We start from the raw sequence: 18135 nt of genomic DNA, 5'->3' as shown, positions 1-18135 counted from the left end.
GATTCGTCCCAGCTTCTTCCCGATGGTGAACACCTGGGAGCCCCTGTATTCAACACCAGAGGTCGCCAAAAGCGGTCTACTTCCACCAATTCCCTTAAAATAGGTGAATGGGGTGATGACTGGCCTGCAGAACGGATCATTGCTGTTTATGGACCTGCCACATGGACCGAGGATGACACCTGGGGCTATCGGACCCCAATCTATATGCTGAACTGCATTATTTGTCTATAAGCTGTACTTGAACTGATAACCAATGAGACCTCCCGAGCTTTGAGTACCATTGGCAGAGCGAATGCTAAAATGCGCACTGCTATTTATCAGAATCGTCTAGCTTTGGACTATTTACTAGCTGCTGTGCCTGTGATAAATTCAACCTCTCCAACTGCTGCCTTGAACTTGAGTAAAGTGATTGAGAACGATGTGGATCGTATCACCAAACTGGCTCATGTTCCTGACCAGACCTGGCGTGACCTTACTGCAGACTGGATCTCTGGTACCTTCAGCTCCTGGTTGCCCTCTGGTTCAGCATTGAAGATCATCTTGCTGGTTGCTGCCCTGTCTTCTCTGCTCCTTTGCTGCCTGCCCTGTATGGTCCCCATAGCCATAAAGCTGCTCCACTGAACTATGGACTCTGTTGTCAAACGTTCCACTGCTGCATTGGCCCTCTCCCAGTATCGTCCCTTACCCACTGGGGACCCCGACTTTCCTGACCCCTAACTTTATTTTGTCAGGCTTGGCTCCTTAGGTACGCCAGCCTGAAAGGGGGGAATGTAGGGTCATGAAATGGTTAACTTTTGTTTAAAATATTGCTCTGGCCTACATAGCTGAAAACAGTGTATAATCTATTGACTGCATCTGCCTAAAATGTATGTCCCTACCTTACCACATTGTAAGCTGAATAGATAAGAGTTTGAGCCATGATGTACCCTGCCCTTCTGTACATTTACCTGCAAGAGTTAGATAAGTGTCCTGCTAGTGACCTGCTAGTGTGAGCTTAAAACCAATGAGTGTTAAGAAAAGTAACACGTGAAAAGCTTTTTCTAGAATTCAGTTGTATAGCCAGAAAAATGAATAAATATCTCTGTAACTTCCTGGTTTCGGCACTTCTGAGCCAGCTTGAAGCTCAGGGGTCCAACATGCATGCTGTGAATAAAACTTGTATTTTCTTCACGCCTCTGACTTTGTGTATCCAAGTGACCTTTCAGAAGGAGTTAAGGACCCTGAGTAGTTCTGGAAATGAACCATATTCCCACAGTACTATGGTAATGAAAACTGCTGTGAATATGCCTTTTGTTATAGGATCCCACCTCTCTTCACTCTGATGCTATTAATGGGGGTCTTCCAGTCTCCCTTCCGCATATCACTGCTAGTGGGTAGATTCCCCATTTTTTTTTACTTGCATTTGTATACATTACATCAAAGAATACTTTGAATAAAGATAAACAGCTATTATAAAATAAATTAAAAGTAAATAGATTTAGAAATCAAAGTATTAAATCTATCAACATAAGAACATAAGCAATGCCTCCGCTGGGTCAGACCTGAGGTCCATCATGCCCAGCAGTCCGCTCACGCGGCGGCCCAACAGGTCCAGGACCTGTGCAGTGGTCCTCTATTTATACCCTTCTATCCCCCTTTCCAGCAGGAAATTGTCCAATCCTTTCTTGAACCCCAGTACCGTACTCTGCCCTATTACGCTCTCTGGAAGCGCATTCCAGGTGTCCACCACACGTTGGGTAAAGAAGAACTTCCTAGCATTCATTTTGAATCTGTCCCCTTTCAGTTTTTCCGAATGCCCTCTTGTTCTTATATTTTTAGAAAGTTTGAAGAATCTGTCCCTCTCTACTCTCTCTATGCCCTTCATGATCTTGTAAGTCTCTATCATATCCCCTCTAAGTCTCCTCTTCTCCAGGGAAAAGAGAACCAGTTTTTCCAATCTCTCAGCGAATGAAAGGTTTTCCATCCCTTTTATCAGACGTGTCACTCTCCTCTGAACCCTCTCGAGTAACGCCATATCCTTCTTAAGGTACGGCTACCAGTACTGGACGCAGTACTCCAGATGCGGACGCACCATCGCCCGATACAACGGCAGGATAACTTCTTTCGTTCTGGTTGTAATACCCTTCTTGATTATACCTAGCATTCTATTCGCTCTCTTAGTGGCCGCTGCGCACTGTGCCGTCGGCTTCATTGTCATGTCCACCATTACCCCCAAGTCCCTTTCATGGGTACTCTCATTCACTAACATCCCTCCCATTGTATAGTTGTACCTCGGGTTTCTGCTTCCCAGATGCAATACTTTACATTTCTCAACGTTGAACTTCATCTGCCATCTTGTTGCCCATTCCCCTAGTTTGCTCAAGTCCCTTTGCAATTCTTCGCAGTCCTCTTTAGTCCGAGCATCAAGTGCATTAATAGGCAAGAATTCCATTAACACCAAGGAAGAAGGACTTTACGTATGAGTAATAAAAAAAATTAGAGGCCTCACTCCCACCTTCTACTGCAATCTGTGTGGTCCTACCTTTCTGGAACCGCATACAGGTCAAACTCCTTTTATTGACCTAAAAGTGTATTCACTCTTTAGCTCCTACTTATCTCTCCTCTCGTCTCTCCCTCCACTCCTCCCTGGGAACTCTGTTGATCAGGCAAATCTCTTTTATCTGTACCCTTCTCTTCTACTGCCAATGCCGGACAATGTCCTTTCTCCTAGGACAAGCAGGATGAGTCAGCCACATATGGGTGTTGTCCCAACAGCTCCCAATTTGCGGATAAGCTCTCCAATAGCTCAGAGATATTTTTTTTTTTTTTCTCTCTCTCTGAGCACGTGCAGCGCCCGGGCCCCACTGGGCATGCCCGAGCCCTACCCATTTCACCCTGCTTCCCTCTAATCCCCAGTCTTTAGTTTCCGCCCGTTCCCATCGGTCGGATTTTCTACAGCTCTCCATTACAACTTTTCTTCTCATCACCTTGAAGATGCCTGAATCATCTAAAGAAACGACTGGGATGCAGGAGAAGGATGAACACACTTGATCCTCATGAATTTTGCACCCACTGATTGGATCCGGCGCTCGAGGTTTCCGTGTTGCTTGCATTGTGCGCACATGTCACCACGTGCACGCAAGCTAAGGAAGAGGGCACTGAGAGACTTCATGAAGAGAAGTGAGGTCCGAGAATCTTCCTCCAGCAGCCATCCTCATCAGAATTCAGTCTCGCTGCACCATACTCCTGGAACAAACTGCCTGAGTCAGTGCGTCAAGCTCCGTCCCTAGAAGTAATCAAATCCAGAGTAAAAGTCCATCTCTTTGAGAATGCATTTAACTCATAACCCCCGCACCCTAAGAAATTCCTTAAGCCCCTACTTAACATAAAAACATAGAAACATGATGGCAGATAAAGGCCAAACGGCCCATCTAGTCTGTCCATCTGCAGTAACCATTATCTTTTCCTCTCTCTCTAAGATATCCCATGTGCCTTCTTGAATTCAGACACAGTCTCTGTCTCGACCACTTCTTCTGGGAGACTGTTTTACACATCTACTACCCTTTCTGTAAAAAAGTATTTCCTCAGACTACTCCGGAGCCTATCACCTCTTAACATCATCCTAGTCCCTCTCATTGCAGTTTCCTTTCAAATGAAAGAGACTCGACTCGTGCACATTTATATTACGTAAGTATTTAAACGTTTCTATCATATCTGCCCTCTCCCGCCTTTCCTCCAAAGTATACAGATTGAGATCTTTAAGTCTGTCCCCATACGCCTTATCACGAAGACCACACACCATTTTAGTAGCCTACCTCTGGACCAACTCCATCCTTTTTTTATCTTTTTGAAGGTGCGGCCTCCAGAATTGTACACAATATTCTAAATGAGGTCTCACCAGAGTCTTATACAGGAACATCAATACCTCCTTTTTTGTACTGACCACACTTCTTCCTATGCACCCTAGCATCCTTCTAGCTTTCGCCATCACCTTTTCAACTTGTTTGGCCACCTTCACATACAATCACACTTAAGTCTCGCTCTTCTGTCATGCACATAAGTTCTTTACCTCTATACCGTACCGTTCCTTTGGGTTTTTGCAGCCCAAATGCATGACCTTGCATGTCTTAGCATTAAATTTTAGCTGCCAAATTTCAGACTATTCTTCAAGCTTCGCTAGGTCTTTCTTCATGTTATTCACACCATCCTGGTTGTCTACTCTATTACAGATTTCTATATCATACAAAATGAGGCAAATCTTACCTGACAGCCCTTCAGCAATATCACTTATAAAAATGTTAAAAGAACATGTCCAAGAACAGAACCTTGAGGCACACCACTGGTAAAATCCCTTTCCTCAGAGCGATCTCCGTTAACCACTAACCTTTGTTGTCTTCCACTCAACCAGTTCTTGACCCAGCCTGTCACTTTGGGCCCATCCTGAGGGCACTCGGTTTATTTATTAGAAGTCTGTGTTGAACACTGTTAAAGGCTTTGTTAAAATCTAAATACACCACATCTAGCACACTCCCTCTACCCAATTCTTTGGTCACCTAGTCAAAGTCAAAGAAATTGATCAGACTTGTCTGATAAGACCTACCTCTAGTGAATCCATGTTGCGTCTGGTCCTGTAATCCAATGGATTCCAGAAACTTCACCATTCTCTTTTTTAAAAGTGTTTCCATTAATTTGCTTACCACAGAAGTTAGACTTATTGGCCTGTAATTCCCTACTTCTTCCTTACTTTTGTGTAGACGGACCACATTCGCTCTTCTCAAGTCCTCCGGAACCACTCCTGACTAGAGAAGCATTGAAAAGGTCTGTCAGCGGAGCCACCAGAACTTCCCTCAGGTCCTTCACCACCCTCGGATGTACACCATCCGGTCCCATCGCTTTGTCTACCTTCTGAAAATCGATCAGGGTCTACCACTCCTCCATCCCTATTTGTGTTTGTCTGCTGCAGTCCCACTCCCAGCACTCAGCCATGAACACAGAACAGAAATATTAAGCAATTCAGCTTCTACATAGTGCTTCCAACTGGTGGAACAGTTCTTGTGGAGAATCCAGGATCTCCCTACTTCTAGAAGACCCCACAATATGGATTCCCCAATCAACATCTGGCATGTTAAAATCACCTATTAGTAAAATTTCCTCTTTTTTAGATATATTTTGAATGTCTACTATTAAATCTCTGTCCACTTCTTCCATCTGTGAAGGAGGCCTGTATATCATACCAATGTAAATATATTCACCATTCCCTCTTTCCAAATTGATCCACAGTGCCTCTTCCTTGCCCTGTAGATCCTGCAATTGTGTGGCTTTAATATGATCTTTTAACATATAACGCTATGCCCGCTCCATTTCTTCCTAACCTGTCTTTCCTGAACAGATTATAGCCTGGTATAACTACATCCCAGTCATGGTTTTCCGTGAACCACTTCTCCGTGATCGCCACTAGGTCCAACTCCTCTTCTTCCATCACAGCTTCTAGATCCAGAATCTTGTTTCCCATACTTCAAGCATTAGTATATACTGCTTTCCATGCATTGCCCCCTTTCCCCATCCATGTAGAGGTATTCGGTAATTTACTTATCTGAGGACTTATACTCACCCAGGAGCTTTGATCACCCTGCCCCATCACTTCTAGTTTAAAGCCCTCTTCAGTAGATTAGCCAGCCTGCCACTAAAGACACTTCTTCTCTTCTTTGATAAATGCACACCATCCCTGCTCAGCAGCCCTTGGAAAATCATCCCATGGTCTAGGAAGCCAAAACACTCTTGATGACACCATCCACGTAGTCAAGCATTCATCTCCAGGATGTGTGCTTCTCTGACCTGGCCCTTGACATCTTGTTTAACATCTGGCGCTCATTAACTACTAACAATGATTCAGCAATACACCCTTCCTCCCCAGTAGTAGATGACTTAGCGAAATTTTTTAATGAAAAGGTTGCTGATATAAGAGACTCTTTTCCATCATTAGTTTCTTATAATTCTCTGGTGTTGGGTGATACTAATCCAATCGCAATTCCAGCAGATAGAATCTAGACAGCCTTTGAGCTTGTATCTGAGGCCCAGGTTGCAAACCTGTGTCATAAATTTAAGATCCTGTAAATGTAAAATTCCTACTCAGGCCATTTCATCTCTTACCAAACTTATTAATTCTGAGTTATCATCAGGTCTTTTTTCTGCAGAGATGGGTCACATTGTTCTGTCCCCACTATTGTAGAAAGCTGACTTAGATCCATCCTCACTGTCTAGCTATCGACCTATAACGAATATTCCTCTACTGACCAAAATGTTAGAGTCCATTATATCCGCTCAGCTTTCATCATATTTGGAGAGATTTTCCATTCTTTTATCTTGCCAACATGGATTCAGACCGAATCTCTACTGATCTCATTAATCTCTAAGGTTCAGCAATTGCAAACGCACAATAAGTTAGCAATTTTGCTACAATTTGATCTATTGGTGGCCTTCGACGTCGTTCACCATGATATTTTGATTTACCAACTTTCTGAGATAGGTATTGATTCCACAGTCTTAGACTGGTTTTCAAAATTCTTACAATCTTGCTCATATACTCTTGGAAGCCTTTATGTGGAGTCCTGCAGGGATCACCTTTATCACCTATTCTTTTCAACATCTACATGACTACTTTGAAGCTTTTCCGTTTATCCCCCTGTGAAACACTCTTTACGTTTGCAGACGACATCTTTGTTCTCCTTGAGATAGACTCGAATCTCACTAACCTTGTTGGGAATATAATAGAGTATATAACGAAACTTCAGTGTTGGGCTTTTACTGTACAAATAAAACTGAACGAGTCCAAAACAAAGTTACTTTGGCTTGGCCCAAAATTAGAGCAGCTACCTTCGTCCATTCTGTTGCCTTCAGGATCCTCACTGCAGATTGAATTCTCAAGTAAAGTTCTGGGTGTTATTATAGATTCAACACTTTCATTCAATGACCATCTTAATTATCTGGTAAAAAAATGTTTTTTTAGTCTCCATATGTTGAGGAAAGTGAGATCCTGTTTCCATCAACAACACTTTGCTGTCCTTGTTCAATCAATCATCCTTTCGAGGCTGGATTATTGTAATTCGGTCTATTTAAGCTTGACCAAGAAAAGCTTTCAGACTTCAACTGATCCAGAATACTGCTGCTAGGCTGATCTTTGCAAAAAGTAAATCTGATCACGTCTCTCTGCTCCTGCAAAAACTTCATTGGCTTCCAATAATTTCCAGGGTTTATTTTAAATGCATCTGCTTAAAATTTAAGATCTCGCATGGCATCCTTCCTCCTTTAATCCCCCTGTATTGGAATTCTGTAAGATCTGACATTACCAGATCTACTCAAAAATTTAAATTGTCCTTTCCTACGTTGAAAGGCGTGACCTACATTGGCAAATTAAGGAAGTCTCTACTTTTCAAAATTACGAAAATGAAGAAGCTGCAGTGAGAACTGAACACGGCAACATTGATGGGTTTCCAATAAAATGTGGCGTCAAGTAAGGATGAATCTTGTCACCTTATCTGTTCAACTTGTACAGTGAAACCATCTTCAGAAAAGCAAATTTCGAAGAAGTGTCGGTTTCAAAGTTGTTGGCTGAAATATAAACAACCTGCACTATGCAGTCGATACAACCGTCATCACCAGCAGCAAAGAAGACATGCTGTATCTACTCAGGAAAGTCAAAGCCGAAAGTCATAACATGAGATTAGAACTGAACATAGACAAGACGAAGATCATGAACACAGAAAATGATTAAGATTTTGAGCTTGAAGGTGATAAAATAGAAGATGTAAAGGATTTCAATCTCTTGGGCTCTTTTGTAAACAAAGAAGCAACTAGCAGGAAATAAATACTCTGCAGAATAGCACTTGGTCACTCTTCAATGAATGCTCTTGACAAAGTATTCAATGGCAAGGAGATAATACTTCAAACGAAGATCAGACTTGTCCATGCACTCATTCTCTCAGTGGTCAGTTACGGATGCAAAAGCTGGATACTATGGAAACAAGATAGAAAGAAGATTGACTCATTAGAGCTTTGGTGCTGGAGAAGGATTTTAGGCATGCCGTGGACTGCCAGAAGAACTAACAAATCCATTCTGGAAGAGATCAAATTGGCTATGTCACTCGAAGCCCAAATGATGAAGTTACGACTTGCCCTCCTCCAGTGATCTCTCTCTTCTGATGGTGGGACCAAAATAAGACGACATCTTTGGGAAGATCGAAGGAACCAGGCGAAGAGGGCGACATATTGAAAACAACCATGGGGATGATGCTGGAGGACCTTTCCGGACTAACACAAAGCTGATTTCTTTTTAGATCCACAATTCATCAAGTTGCTAGGACTCGAGCACGAGTCAATGGCACCTACCAACAACATATACTGTAGTTGATGGCGATTTTCAGTCTCCTAAGCAACTATATGCATGAAATTAGGTTGTTCTAATTATATGCAGTTAAGTTAACCAGTCGGTGACCTTTATTTCAATGTCTATGACCTAGTGGTAGCTCCAGTGCATGCCTAGAATGTCCCCTGTGATAGTGAAAATTTAGAAATACTCCACAGCACATAGCAAGGATTTTAGTATAAAGGAATTTTTGGCTCACCGCTCTTGGTACCAATATCCTCCTCTCCTCTCTCCAGATCACTGACACAAATCTCTTCCATTTTCAGGATCTCTAATTTGGAGTCAGCAGTGTAACTTTGGCTGCCTGTAAGAAGAATGGAAAAATAACTTCAGGTATTAAAGGAAACCTTAAGACCTAAGAAAGGCACTACCTAGATACAAAACCAGCTTAAGGCATGAGACATATTAAGCACTGGCTCAAGGCACCAAAAGCCTACCTCACTGTTTCACCTGTCACAGCAGTGAGAGGGTGTTTCTTTGGTCTTGTTGGTTCAGGATGCCACAGCCTCTAGAGCAGGGTTGTCCAATGTCGGTCCTCAAGGGCCGCAATCCAGTTGGGTTTTCAGGATTTTCCCAATGAATTTGCATGAGGTCTATTTGCATGCACTGCTTCCATTTTATGCAAATAGATCTCGTGCATATTCATTTGGGAAATCCTGAAAACCCAAGCTGGCGAGGGTCGAGGTTGGACGCCCCTGCTCTAGAGCCAGCCCCGCTTGTCTAAAACTGCGATGATGGGAATTTTACAAGTTCTGAAAATGTAGATTTCCTGGTAGGAGTTAAGGACCCTCCGTCACTCTGAAAATGAACCATGACATTCAATGCAAACAGATTCTTACACTAAGGTGATAAACTGCTACAGAAGATGCCCTTTGTTATAGGATCCCACCTCTCTTCAACCTGGTGCTACCAATCTGGGTCTTCCAGTTTCCCTTCCCCCTGCTACTGCCAGAGGCTGGGTTACTCAGTATTCCTCTCTCCCAATATGGATACCAGTGGTCACCTTCCTTTTCGCCCTTCTATTGCTTCCTTTGGAAGCCCTTCCATCACCACATTTGCTTCCTCTTCTTCTGTTCCTTTTTGCCGCCATCCATCCTGCTGATGCCATGTTGAGTCATTCTGCCTAGGGTGACCCCTAGGGTGACGGGACTAAATCGCGCAAGACAACGGCACGCCAACTGAGCGCAGACAACTGAGCGCAAGGTTGATGGCGCGCCGAAGAAAAGCACTATTTTAAAGGGCTCCGACAGGAGGTGTGGGGGGAACCCCCCACTTTACTTAACAGACATTGCGCTGGCGTTGTGGGGGGGGTTTGGGGGGTTGTAACCCCCCACATTATATTTAAAACTGAACTTTTTCCCTAAAAAACAGGCAAAAAGTTCAGTTTCAAGTATAATGAGGGGGGTTACAACCCCCCCAAACCCCCCCCAACGCCAGCGCGATGTCTGTTAAGTAAAATAGGGGGGTTCCCCACCAACACCCCCTGTCGGAACCCTTTAAAATTGTCAACCTTGCGCTCAGTTGTCGGCGCGCCGTTGTCTCACGCGATTTTGTCTATGAACCACCCCTACTGATGTCAGTGTGGTCTTTCCTGCTTCCTTCTATCCTGGTGCTCATTATTCTTCCTGATCCTAGTGGGAGTCATCTTTCCTCCTTTCCTGCAGCCTCTTCCAGTAAGACCATCCTGCCTGCCTCTCTGCAACTGGATCAAAAAACGCTACAGGGGTAATTGACGCAACTATAATGTAATTGTTGAGTGACTAAAGAGATAGATGGAACTGAAAAAGTCACTCAAAAAATAATATTGAAAAAGAGTTTTAACTCAAAATGTTGTCAAATTATAAATGCCATAGAGCTCCGCTCAGAGACATGAAGGCTGATTTCTCCGCCTCACCCACCAATCATTGACTCCAAAGACGTTTTTATAGTGTATTCTATTTGCTAGCTTGTACAGCTATGCTAAAGCTTATAACTCAATTTTTTGATAACAAATGTTGGTGAAAGGTCACTTGGACACACAAAGTCAGAGGCGTGAAGAAAGTACAAGAGATTTATTATGGTATACCGGACTCTAGTGCAGTTAATAGCCTGCCTACTAGAGTGTCAGAAACAGGAAATACACTGACTTTTATGCCCTTTTCGCAAACTAATATATGCAAAAACTACAATTTTCATTTGTTACTTCTATAACTTTTCTACAATTATTATTGGTCCTAAGCCAGCACTTATGAAAGATTCAGGGGTACAACTTATAGTCCTATAGGAAACTAGCTCATTTCTCTGCTTATCTAAATCTTACAGGTCTAAATGCTACATGTACAGAAGGGCAGGGCACATCATGGCTCAAACTCTTATCTATTTAGCTTACAATGTGGTAAGGCAGGGACATACATTTTAGGCAGATGAAGTCAATAAATTGTAAACTTTCTTCAGCTATGTGGGCCAGAGCAATATTTTAAACAACAGTTAACCATTTCATGACCCTACATTGGTACTTAGCTTAAACAGCTAACTGGTTCCGACGTGCCACGTTTCGGTACTGCGTCAGGGAACCGACAGAATACAAAATTAACATGGAGGTGAAGTCTCTCTATATAATGAATACAAATTTAAGTTGCCAATCACACCGTGTAACTTCTAATAGTGCAAACTCTCTGCAACTGGAAGCTGGTGGGTAGAAGGAAGGTTTAGCATCTTGAAGCAGTACCAGGAGAGGTCAGAGAAATTGAGACATAGAAGGAAGATAACTGACAAAAAATGAGACAGAAAGGCCTGGATTCTCGAAATGGTGCACTAAATTAGGCAGCGGGCAACTTAATTGGTTATAATTGCTTTAATTGGTGCACTAATTGGCTGCGCCTACTAAAAAGCAACAAAAATTTTTTCTAAAAAAGGGCCGCCCACGCTTACAGAGGTGCTTAAGAACGCCTAACACCACTGTAGGCCTGATTAATGCCAGAATTGGCATTAAGCATCGTAAAGCGTCTCCGTAAGCATGATTCTCACGAAGATGGGCGCCAGAAATGTAGGCCTTTTAAAACCCTGACCTACATTTCTGGCGCCTATCTTTCACATAGGCGAGATTCTGTGAATGGCGCCATTGCGTGACTGGCATGTGATCGGCGGCCATTTTGTAGGCAGCCGCCGATAACGGCACTGTTTATAGATGAAGCCCTAAGTGTTGATAGATGAAGAAGGGGAAAGACAGAGACATAGGAAAATGAGAAAGAGAAAAGCACAAAGGCAGATCTAATAAGGAAATGAGAAAAGTAAAAATAAGGGAGATGTAGATACAGCAAACATATCCTCCTCATAATAAAGGTTAGAAGCAGGGGCAGGGATTATAGCACCTCATTCTAACAGTGCCTGGGCCAGGAGACGTCTTTCTTGTAGAAAATGTTTGCATTTCCCCATTTCTCGCTTTAAGCTACATTACCTGCTTCCTGCAGTTCCTCACATGTGCCTGTGGGGGTCAGATTTCCTCTTTCCTCAGGTTCCTGAGGCTCAGTCTTGAATCTCTCTTGCTCAAATCGGATTAAAATGTCAGGCGTGACATTATGGGAGTCTGTTATATGAAAAAGATATTGCAATACGTTTAGAAAAGTTACCCCAGCCTACATTGTAAGTGCTCAGCATTATGCTGTTTTTCTAGATTCTGCCACCAGCATGGAGCCAAAAAGAGAGGGGAGCTGCTGGACTGATTGTCATCAGAAATCTATTCAACCAACACCCCGAACATTTCCAATTCTGAAGTATTGGCAACTTCTTTTCTCAAGAGCTACAAAGGATGCTGTTGTGGATTCTGCTACTGTATAAACAGAATGGAAATTTCTGTCATGAAGAGGTTAGGGGTTGTTGGTTGTTTTTTTTTACCAGACTGTTCTTCACGTAGTTGCTACAGGTCCGAAATCAGAATCTTCCTGAAACCACTAACTAGAAATCAACTAAATCATTATGGAGCCCTTTTACTAAACAGCAGTGAAAAGTGGCCTTAGAGCATCTATACGCCCTAAGGCCATTTTTCTGCTGGGGTAAAATGGCTGATTTTTCTATTTTCCCTATTAATGGCCATCTCCTAATTTTCCCATTAGCATGTGGCCTACTTATCACTTATATAGCTCTGAAAGGCATATGCAGTGCTGTACATTTTGACATTTATAGACAGTCCTTGCTCGGAAAAGCTTACAGTCTAACTTGGACAGACAGACACGACATATAGGGTTGGGGATGCAGAACCTAAGGCAAAAGGAGTTGAAAGCACTCTCAAAGAGATGGGCTTTTAACTGGGCCTTGAACACTGCCAGAGACAGAGTAGAGTTCTGCACAGGAATGGGGATCGCGGGAATCCTGCGGGTCCCACGGGGGTCCCGTGGGAATCCCCCCTAACCCACGGGACTCCCACGGGGACCCCCCTCTAGCCAACGGGACTCCCACGGAGATGGAAGGCTTTGGAAGCAGGGTTCGTCCATATAATAAAATGGACATGTCAGCCTTAGTAAAAGAGGGGGTTTACAAATTAATTACCTGAACAGAAAACAAAAAAAGGGTTCCACCAAAGAGATTCCACAAGGAAAACAGCAGCGCAAACACAAAAGAAACTGTGGAATTGATGATCCTGTCGGAAGTAATTGCTGCTTTTTATGGGGACGGGCGGGGATGGAGGTAATTCCTTGCGGGGATGGGTGGGGACGGAGAGGATCCTGGCGGGGACGGGTGGGGACGGAGAGGATCCTGACGGGGACGGGTGGGGACGGAGAGGATCCTGATGGGGATGGGTGGGGACGGAGAGGATCCTGGCGGGGACGGGTGGGGACGGAGAGGATCCTGATGGGGATGGGTGGGGACGGAGAGGATCCTGACGGGGATTGGTGGGGACGGAAAGGATCCTGGCGGGGACGGAGAGGATCCTGGTGGGGACAGGCAGAGATGGGTGGGATTTCTGTCCTCGCGCAACTCTCTACCAGAGCCCACCATAGCGATTCAGGCAGCTTGTTCCAAGCATACAGTGCAGCAAGATGTAAGTTATTTGCACGGTAATTATTCTCATTTCAATGCCAGAGAGTCACTGGTAGCTCCCATAGACCCCCCCCCTTAAGATGTCCCCCAATGTCATAGTGAATTTGTTTTATTTTAGAAACCCTGGGGGTTATTAGGAAGATGAAAGCCTGAAATCTCTTTGCAGGAGGATCTGCCTGGCTTGGAGAGCTCCGAATGCTGCAAACGGAGCTTTGGGAGTCATAGTCAATCCAACGCCTCATCTCAGTTATTATCACAAACAGCCAAATGTGAAGATTCTCTCAGCACAAGTTCCTCTGTTCCCAGACCCCTGTCCCATAGGGAAATCAGGAGGGGACAAAGCCTGGGAGAGAAGAAGAATGCATTTCATTTCCCTCCATTAATTCCACACCTTAATGTAAAGTCTTCAAAGCTTGGGCCAAAATAAGACACTTACAGAAAGCATTTTCTTCCCTAATCTTTTGCATTCTCAGAAATGTTTAGTCATTCCTCAATCTTATACTTCTTTTGCAATAGATCCTGATTCCCTTAACTTCTCTCACCTTTTCCTAATTACTGTTCTTTATCATCATTAAAGTTCTTCATCTGAAAATTTTCCTGTCCAAATTTGCCTCATGGCTCCATTGAATCTTAATTGTTCACTATCTCTTCCTACTGGGGTGCTGAGTATTTCTTATTATTGGGGAAAACATTGGGACATTCCCTTTAATAACTTTATTTTATAATCTTCCTCAACTTGTATTTTGATCGCCTCTCATGAACTTCAATGCAGACTTACAGTAAATTAACCAAAAAAGTGAATGAACTGTGTTGCATGCAAACTCGTACAAATCAATCCATTAATATTAAAATGCATTAGTGTAAACTGCATTATCTAAAGTGATTTACATTAATCCACCAGCAATACAAAAACTCCATTCCAATTGCATCCTGTTCCTTCCTCCTCACCACCATTTCTTTTAACAATACAGATTTCTCAGCCCCAAGACATTAGGATGAAGGGTTTTGTAGGTCTGACTCCTCCATCCAAGGTAGGTAAACAGACCATGGGAAGAAGAGAGAGGATAATGACTTTTTAACCTCTCTGCATTAAATTACTGAATGGTCCAGGCTGACCTTATTAAAGATGTGCAGGAGGAATTTTATACTTACTTGTTATGGGAGGGTGAATCTGTTCAGATGTCTCTGATTCAGGAGGATCCATGAAGGGGAGATCTTCCTCTTGCTTAACACTCAGTGAGAACACAGATGTTACAACAGGAAGGCCTGTGGCGGAGAAATACATTTACAAGGATTCATCAAGTTATGACTTGATATACCACTTTAAGTACCAAAGCGGTTTACATCTTTACAGAATTATAAAAATTAATTAAAAGTCAGGGGAATGGGCAAACAAACTGAAAGCAACTATTAGACAAAACATTGAAACAAGAGGAGAAACCTTCCTCAGTTGGTGGTGGCCATCTTGTGACTTATTGTGCTGTATTTTCAGATTACCCTGTAAGGTGGACTGGATATATTGCATTGTTCTGTATTGTTCTTTCCTCACTGATGTGAAATTTAATAAGAAATTTCTTAAAAAAATAAAATAAAAGGAAATAATACTAAGCTAAAAAATACATTTTAAGTCTCCAAATGTTTGATGCCGAGGACCCATCTCCTATGATCTGAAAAATGCAGAGCCCTTTAAATCCTAAACATTTACTTACTCTTCATGAGGTCATGTGGATTTCCTTTTCCTTCCCACTCAAAGTGTTGAGTGAAATAGTTCTCATCTGCCTTTTTAATCTTGAATATAACATCAGGATTAACAATTGAGTAACCTGTTAAGAAGAGGGAAGAAAATGACATTTAATTGTAAATAGAAACCCTGTTTCCTGTTCTGAAAAAGCAGTGCATGAAAATGTGCACGGAGGGTTGTGTGGGTAAGGGGAGGTTTGAGTATTTGTCTGACGAAGCTTGGAGAGAAGAGGCAGCTACAACCTGCCACTTGATTACGCTTAAACCTTGGAAATTTGCTGGTGTAGATATTTCTCTTCTGTTCATAATCCTCCTAGATGGAGGCGTCGCAGATGTCAGTCTTCTCGGCGACATCTGCTACCATCCGAAGGGAGTTACACATTGTATAGGTGGGGAGAACGAGAGGGCACTCTCTAAAGTTGAAAGGGGATAGATTCCGTACAAACGTAAGGAAGTTCTTCTTCACCCAGAGAGTGGTGGAGAACTGGCACGCTCTTCCAGAGCCTGTTATAAGGGAAAACACCCTCCGGGGATTCAAGACAATGCTAGACAAGTTTCTGCTGAAAGTGAATATACGCAGGTGAGGCTGGTCTCGGTTAGGGCACTGATCTTTGACCTGGGGGCTGCCTTGTGAGCGGACTGTTAGGTGCGATGGACCACTGGTCTGACCCAGCAGTGGCAAATCTTATGTTCTATAGTACAGTTGACTAGAGTGAAGTGACATGTCAGATCCTCATAAGATTTTTTAGTTCTCAACTAGATATCTGAGCAGTAAAATCTCCTGGTCTGTACCAAACATTTGTTCTATATCAGAGGTTCTCAGTCCAGTCCTCGGGTCTCACCACCACTCTGGTCTTCAAGGTATCCACAATCTGCATACAATGGAGACAAAGCATGCAAATTTGTCTCATACATATTCATTGTGGGTATCCTGAAAACCTGGCAGGTCATCTATGAAGCCTCAGTCTTTCACTGGCTTCTGTTGGATTTAGGATGGCATCAGAAACCAGGTTCTACATTTTGGATGCCTATGGTACATGAAACCTGTGATTTTTTTAATCACTAATTTCCTAATGGACCTGTGTGATAGATGATAGAGAAGACATATTTACCTCGTGACAAGAGGATCCCATGAACCTCCTTGATGACTTTCTTGTAAAGCTCCTTCTGCTGTTCTCCCAGAATGTTCCACTCCACTTCCCAGAAATAAGCAGCGACATCTTTGAATGTGACCAATGCCTGGAAAAGGAAAAAGGACACCCTCAGCCACAGTTTCACTGGGTTTAATAGACTGTTATATGAGCTCTGTCAGTGAGACCAGATTGCACCAAACAGCGAGGATGACGGAAAGACAACAATGCCAGTGGGGTTCACAAAATTCTTTATCCAAAAACACTCTTGATGACACATGTTTAAGTATAAACTGCCAACCTCAAGAGGCTAAAAATGGACATAAAACATAAGAGAAATAAAAAACACATTCAAAACAAAAACTTACATCATAAATCAAAACAAGATAAAAATTGCTAGCCCCAAATTTGACAACTATATAGATATAACCATTTTTAAAACAAAATAAACCATTTATAAATAAAGACTACAAAGTATATAATTACAGTATAAGCATAATTTATAGGGCTGAGCCCATACTGTATTGGGAGGTAGCGAAAGCTGTGTTATGGGGACATATAATAGCGTATCTTAGTACCAAGAGGAAATTACGGGATCGTGCGATTTTGCGGTTGGACAGAGGTTGGTGTGGCTGTGGAGGGCCTATGGTAGCTGGCCTAAGGAGGGATTGCGGAGTTGCGGACTAACCTCCTGGCTGCACAAGCGGAGTTGAGTGAGCTGCTCCATCAGAAAGCCAAAAACTCGGCAATGTATTATCAATATCAACTGTATCGTTTTGGTAGCAAGCCAGGTGGTATGTTGGCCCATATGGTTCATCGGGAGCAGGGCTCGCACCGTGTATTGACTCTTCGGGATCAGACAGGTAAACTGGTACATGATGATGGTAGGATCTCGAGGGAATTCCACCATTTTTTTTGAGGCTCTGTATTCCAGGGGGCCTCATACAGGGTAGATCCAGCAGTTTATTTGGATAGTATGGATTTGCCCGTGCTATTGCCGCAGGCTTCCCGAGTGCTTAGTCTGCCCATCTCCCTAGATGAAGTTGAATTGGCAATTCAAAAAAGCAACTTGGGTAAAGCACCAGGCCCTGATGGATATCATGCTGAATTTTATATATTAATGGGGAATGATATTGTGCCAATTTTAAAGGAACAGTTTAATCTATTATAGATGGGTAAGTTATGCCGGATTCCCTATGTAGAGCTCAGGTGATTGTTTTACCTAAGCCAGGGAAGGACCTGACCCTTCCAGAGTCTTATAGAGCAATCTCAATGCTCTGCTTTGAGGCTAAGTTCTGCCAGCTCTACTGGCATCTCCACTTGAACATTTTCCACTCCAGCTATGTGGGAGGCCGGGATGTCCTGAAGATGAGACTCTGCCCAGACCATGAGCACAGCCGCCTCCTGCACCACCTGAGTGCTCTTGGTGCCCCCTGACGATTGACATAGGCCACCCTGTGGCATTGTCTGACAGAACCCTGACTGACTTGCCCATCAAGAAGGAGTGGAAGGCTAACAGCACCAGATGGATGGCTTTGGTCTCCAGGACATTGATCGACCAGGTCGCCTCCTACGTGGACCAGATGCCCTGAGCTGAGTGACCTAGACCCTGAACTCCCCATCTGAGGAGACTGGCATTCGGGAGAAGCACCGTCCACTGTGGCTGATCTAAACTTGTCCCTTGAACAAGATGGGAGGTCAAGAGCCACCAACGAAGACTGTAGCGTGCCAAGCCCCTCAGAGGAACAAGGAGAACCCAACTGTGCCTCTGGGGCCACCACCTCTGAAGCAGAGCATACTGGAGAGGATGCATGTGGGCCCAAGCCCACCTCACCATGTCGAGGGAAG

The 18135-nt window shown here is 43.4% G+C and overlaps 1 protein-coding gene and 1 pseudogene across 4 annotated transcripts in view; one reads left to right on the top strand and one right to left on the bottom strand.

Moving 5' to 3' along the window:
- Positions 1–18135, top strand: part of LOC117367671 — a 154901-nt pseudogene that overhangs the window by 36711 nt on the left and 100055 nt on the right.
- The window catches only part of LOC117367632 (zinc finger protein 271-like), a 204055-nt gene that overhangs the window by 103043 nt on the left and 82877 nt on the right, over positions 1–18135 (bottom strand). The window contains exons 1-5 of one of the 4 annotated variants that reach the window (XM_033960386.1): positions 16976–17079; positions 16270–16396; positions 15127–15240; positions 14570–14683; positions 11838–11966 (exon numbers count right to left, since the gene is read on the bottom strand). The exons of 2 other annotated variants lie outside the window; for them this stretch is intronic. In XM_033960386.1, the coding sequence (XP_033816277.1) occupies positions 11838–11966; positions 14570–14683; positions 15127–15240; positions 16270–16396; positions 16976–17014 (523 nt within the window). In that variant the 5' untranslated portion in view covers positions 17015–17079. Of the gene's footprint in view, positions 1–11837; positions 11967–14569; positions 14684–15126; positions 15241–16269; positions 16397–16975; positions 17080–18135 lie in introns of those variants that run through there. One more of the 4 variants, XM_033960389.1, reaches the window with a different exon arrangement.

The sequence above is a fragment of the Geotrypetes seraphini genome, chromosome 10 (assembly GCF_902459505.1).
Source record: "Geotrypetes seraphini chromosome 10, aGeoSer1.1, whole genome shotgun sequence".
Lineage (NCBI taxonomy): Eukaryota > Metazoa > Chordata > Amphibia > Gymnophiona > Dermophiidae > Geotrypetes > Geotrypetes seraphini.
This window is presented reverse-complemented; position numbering and strand designations above follow the sequence as displayed.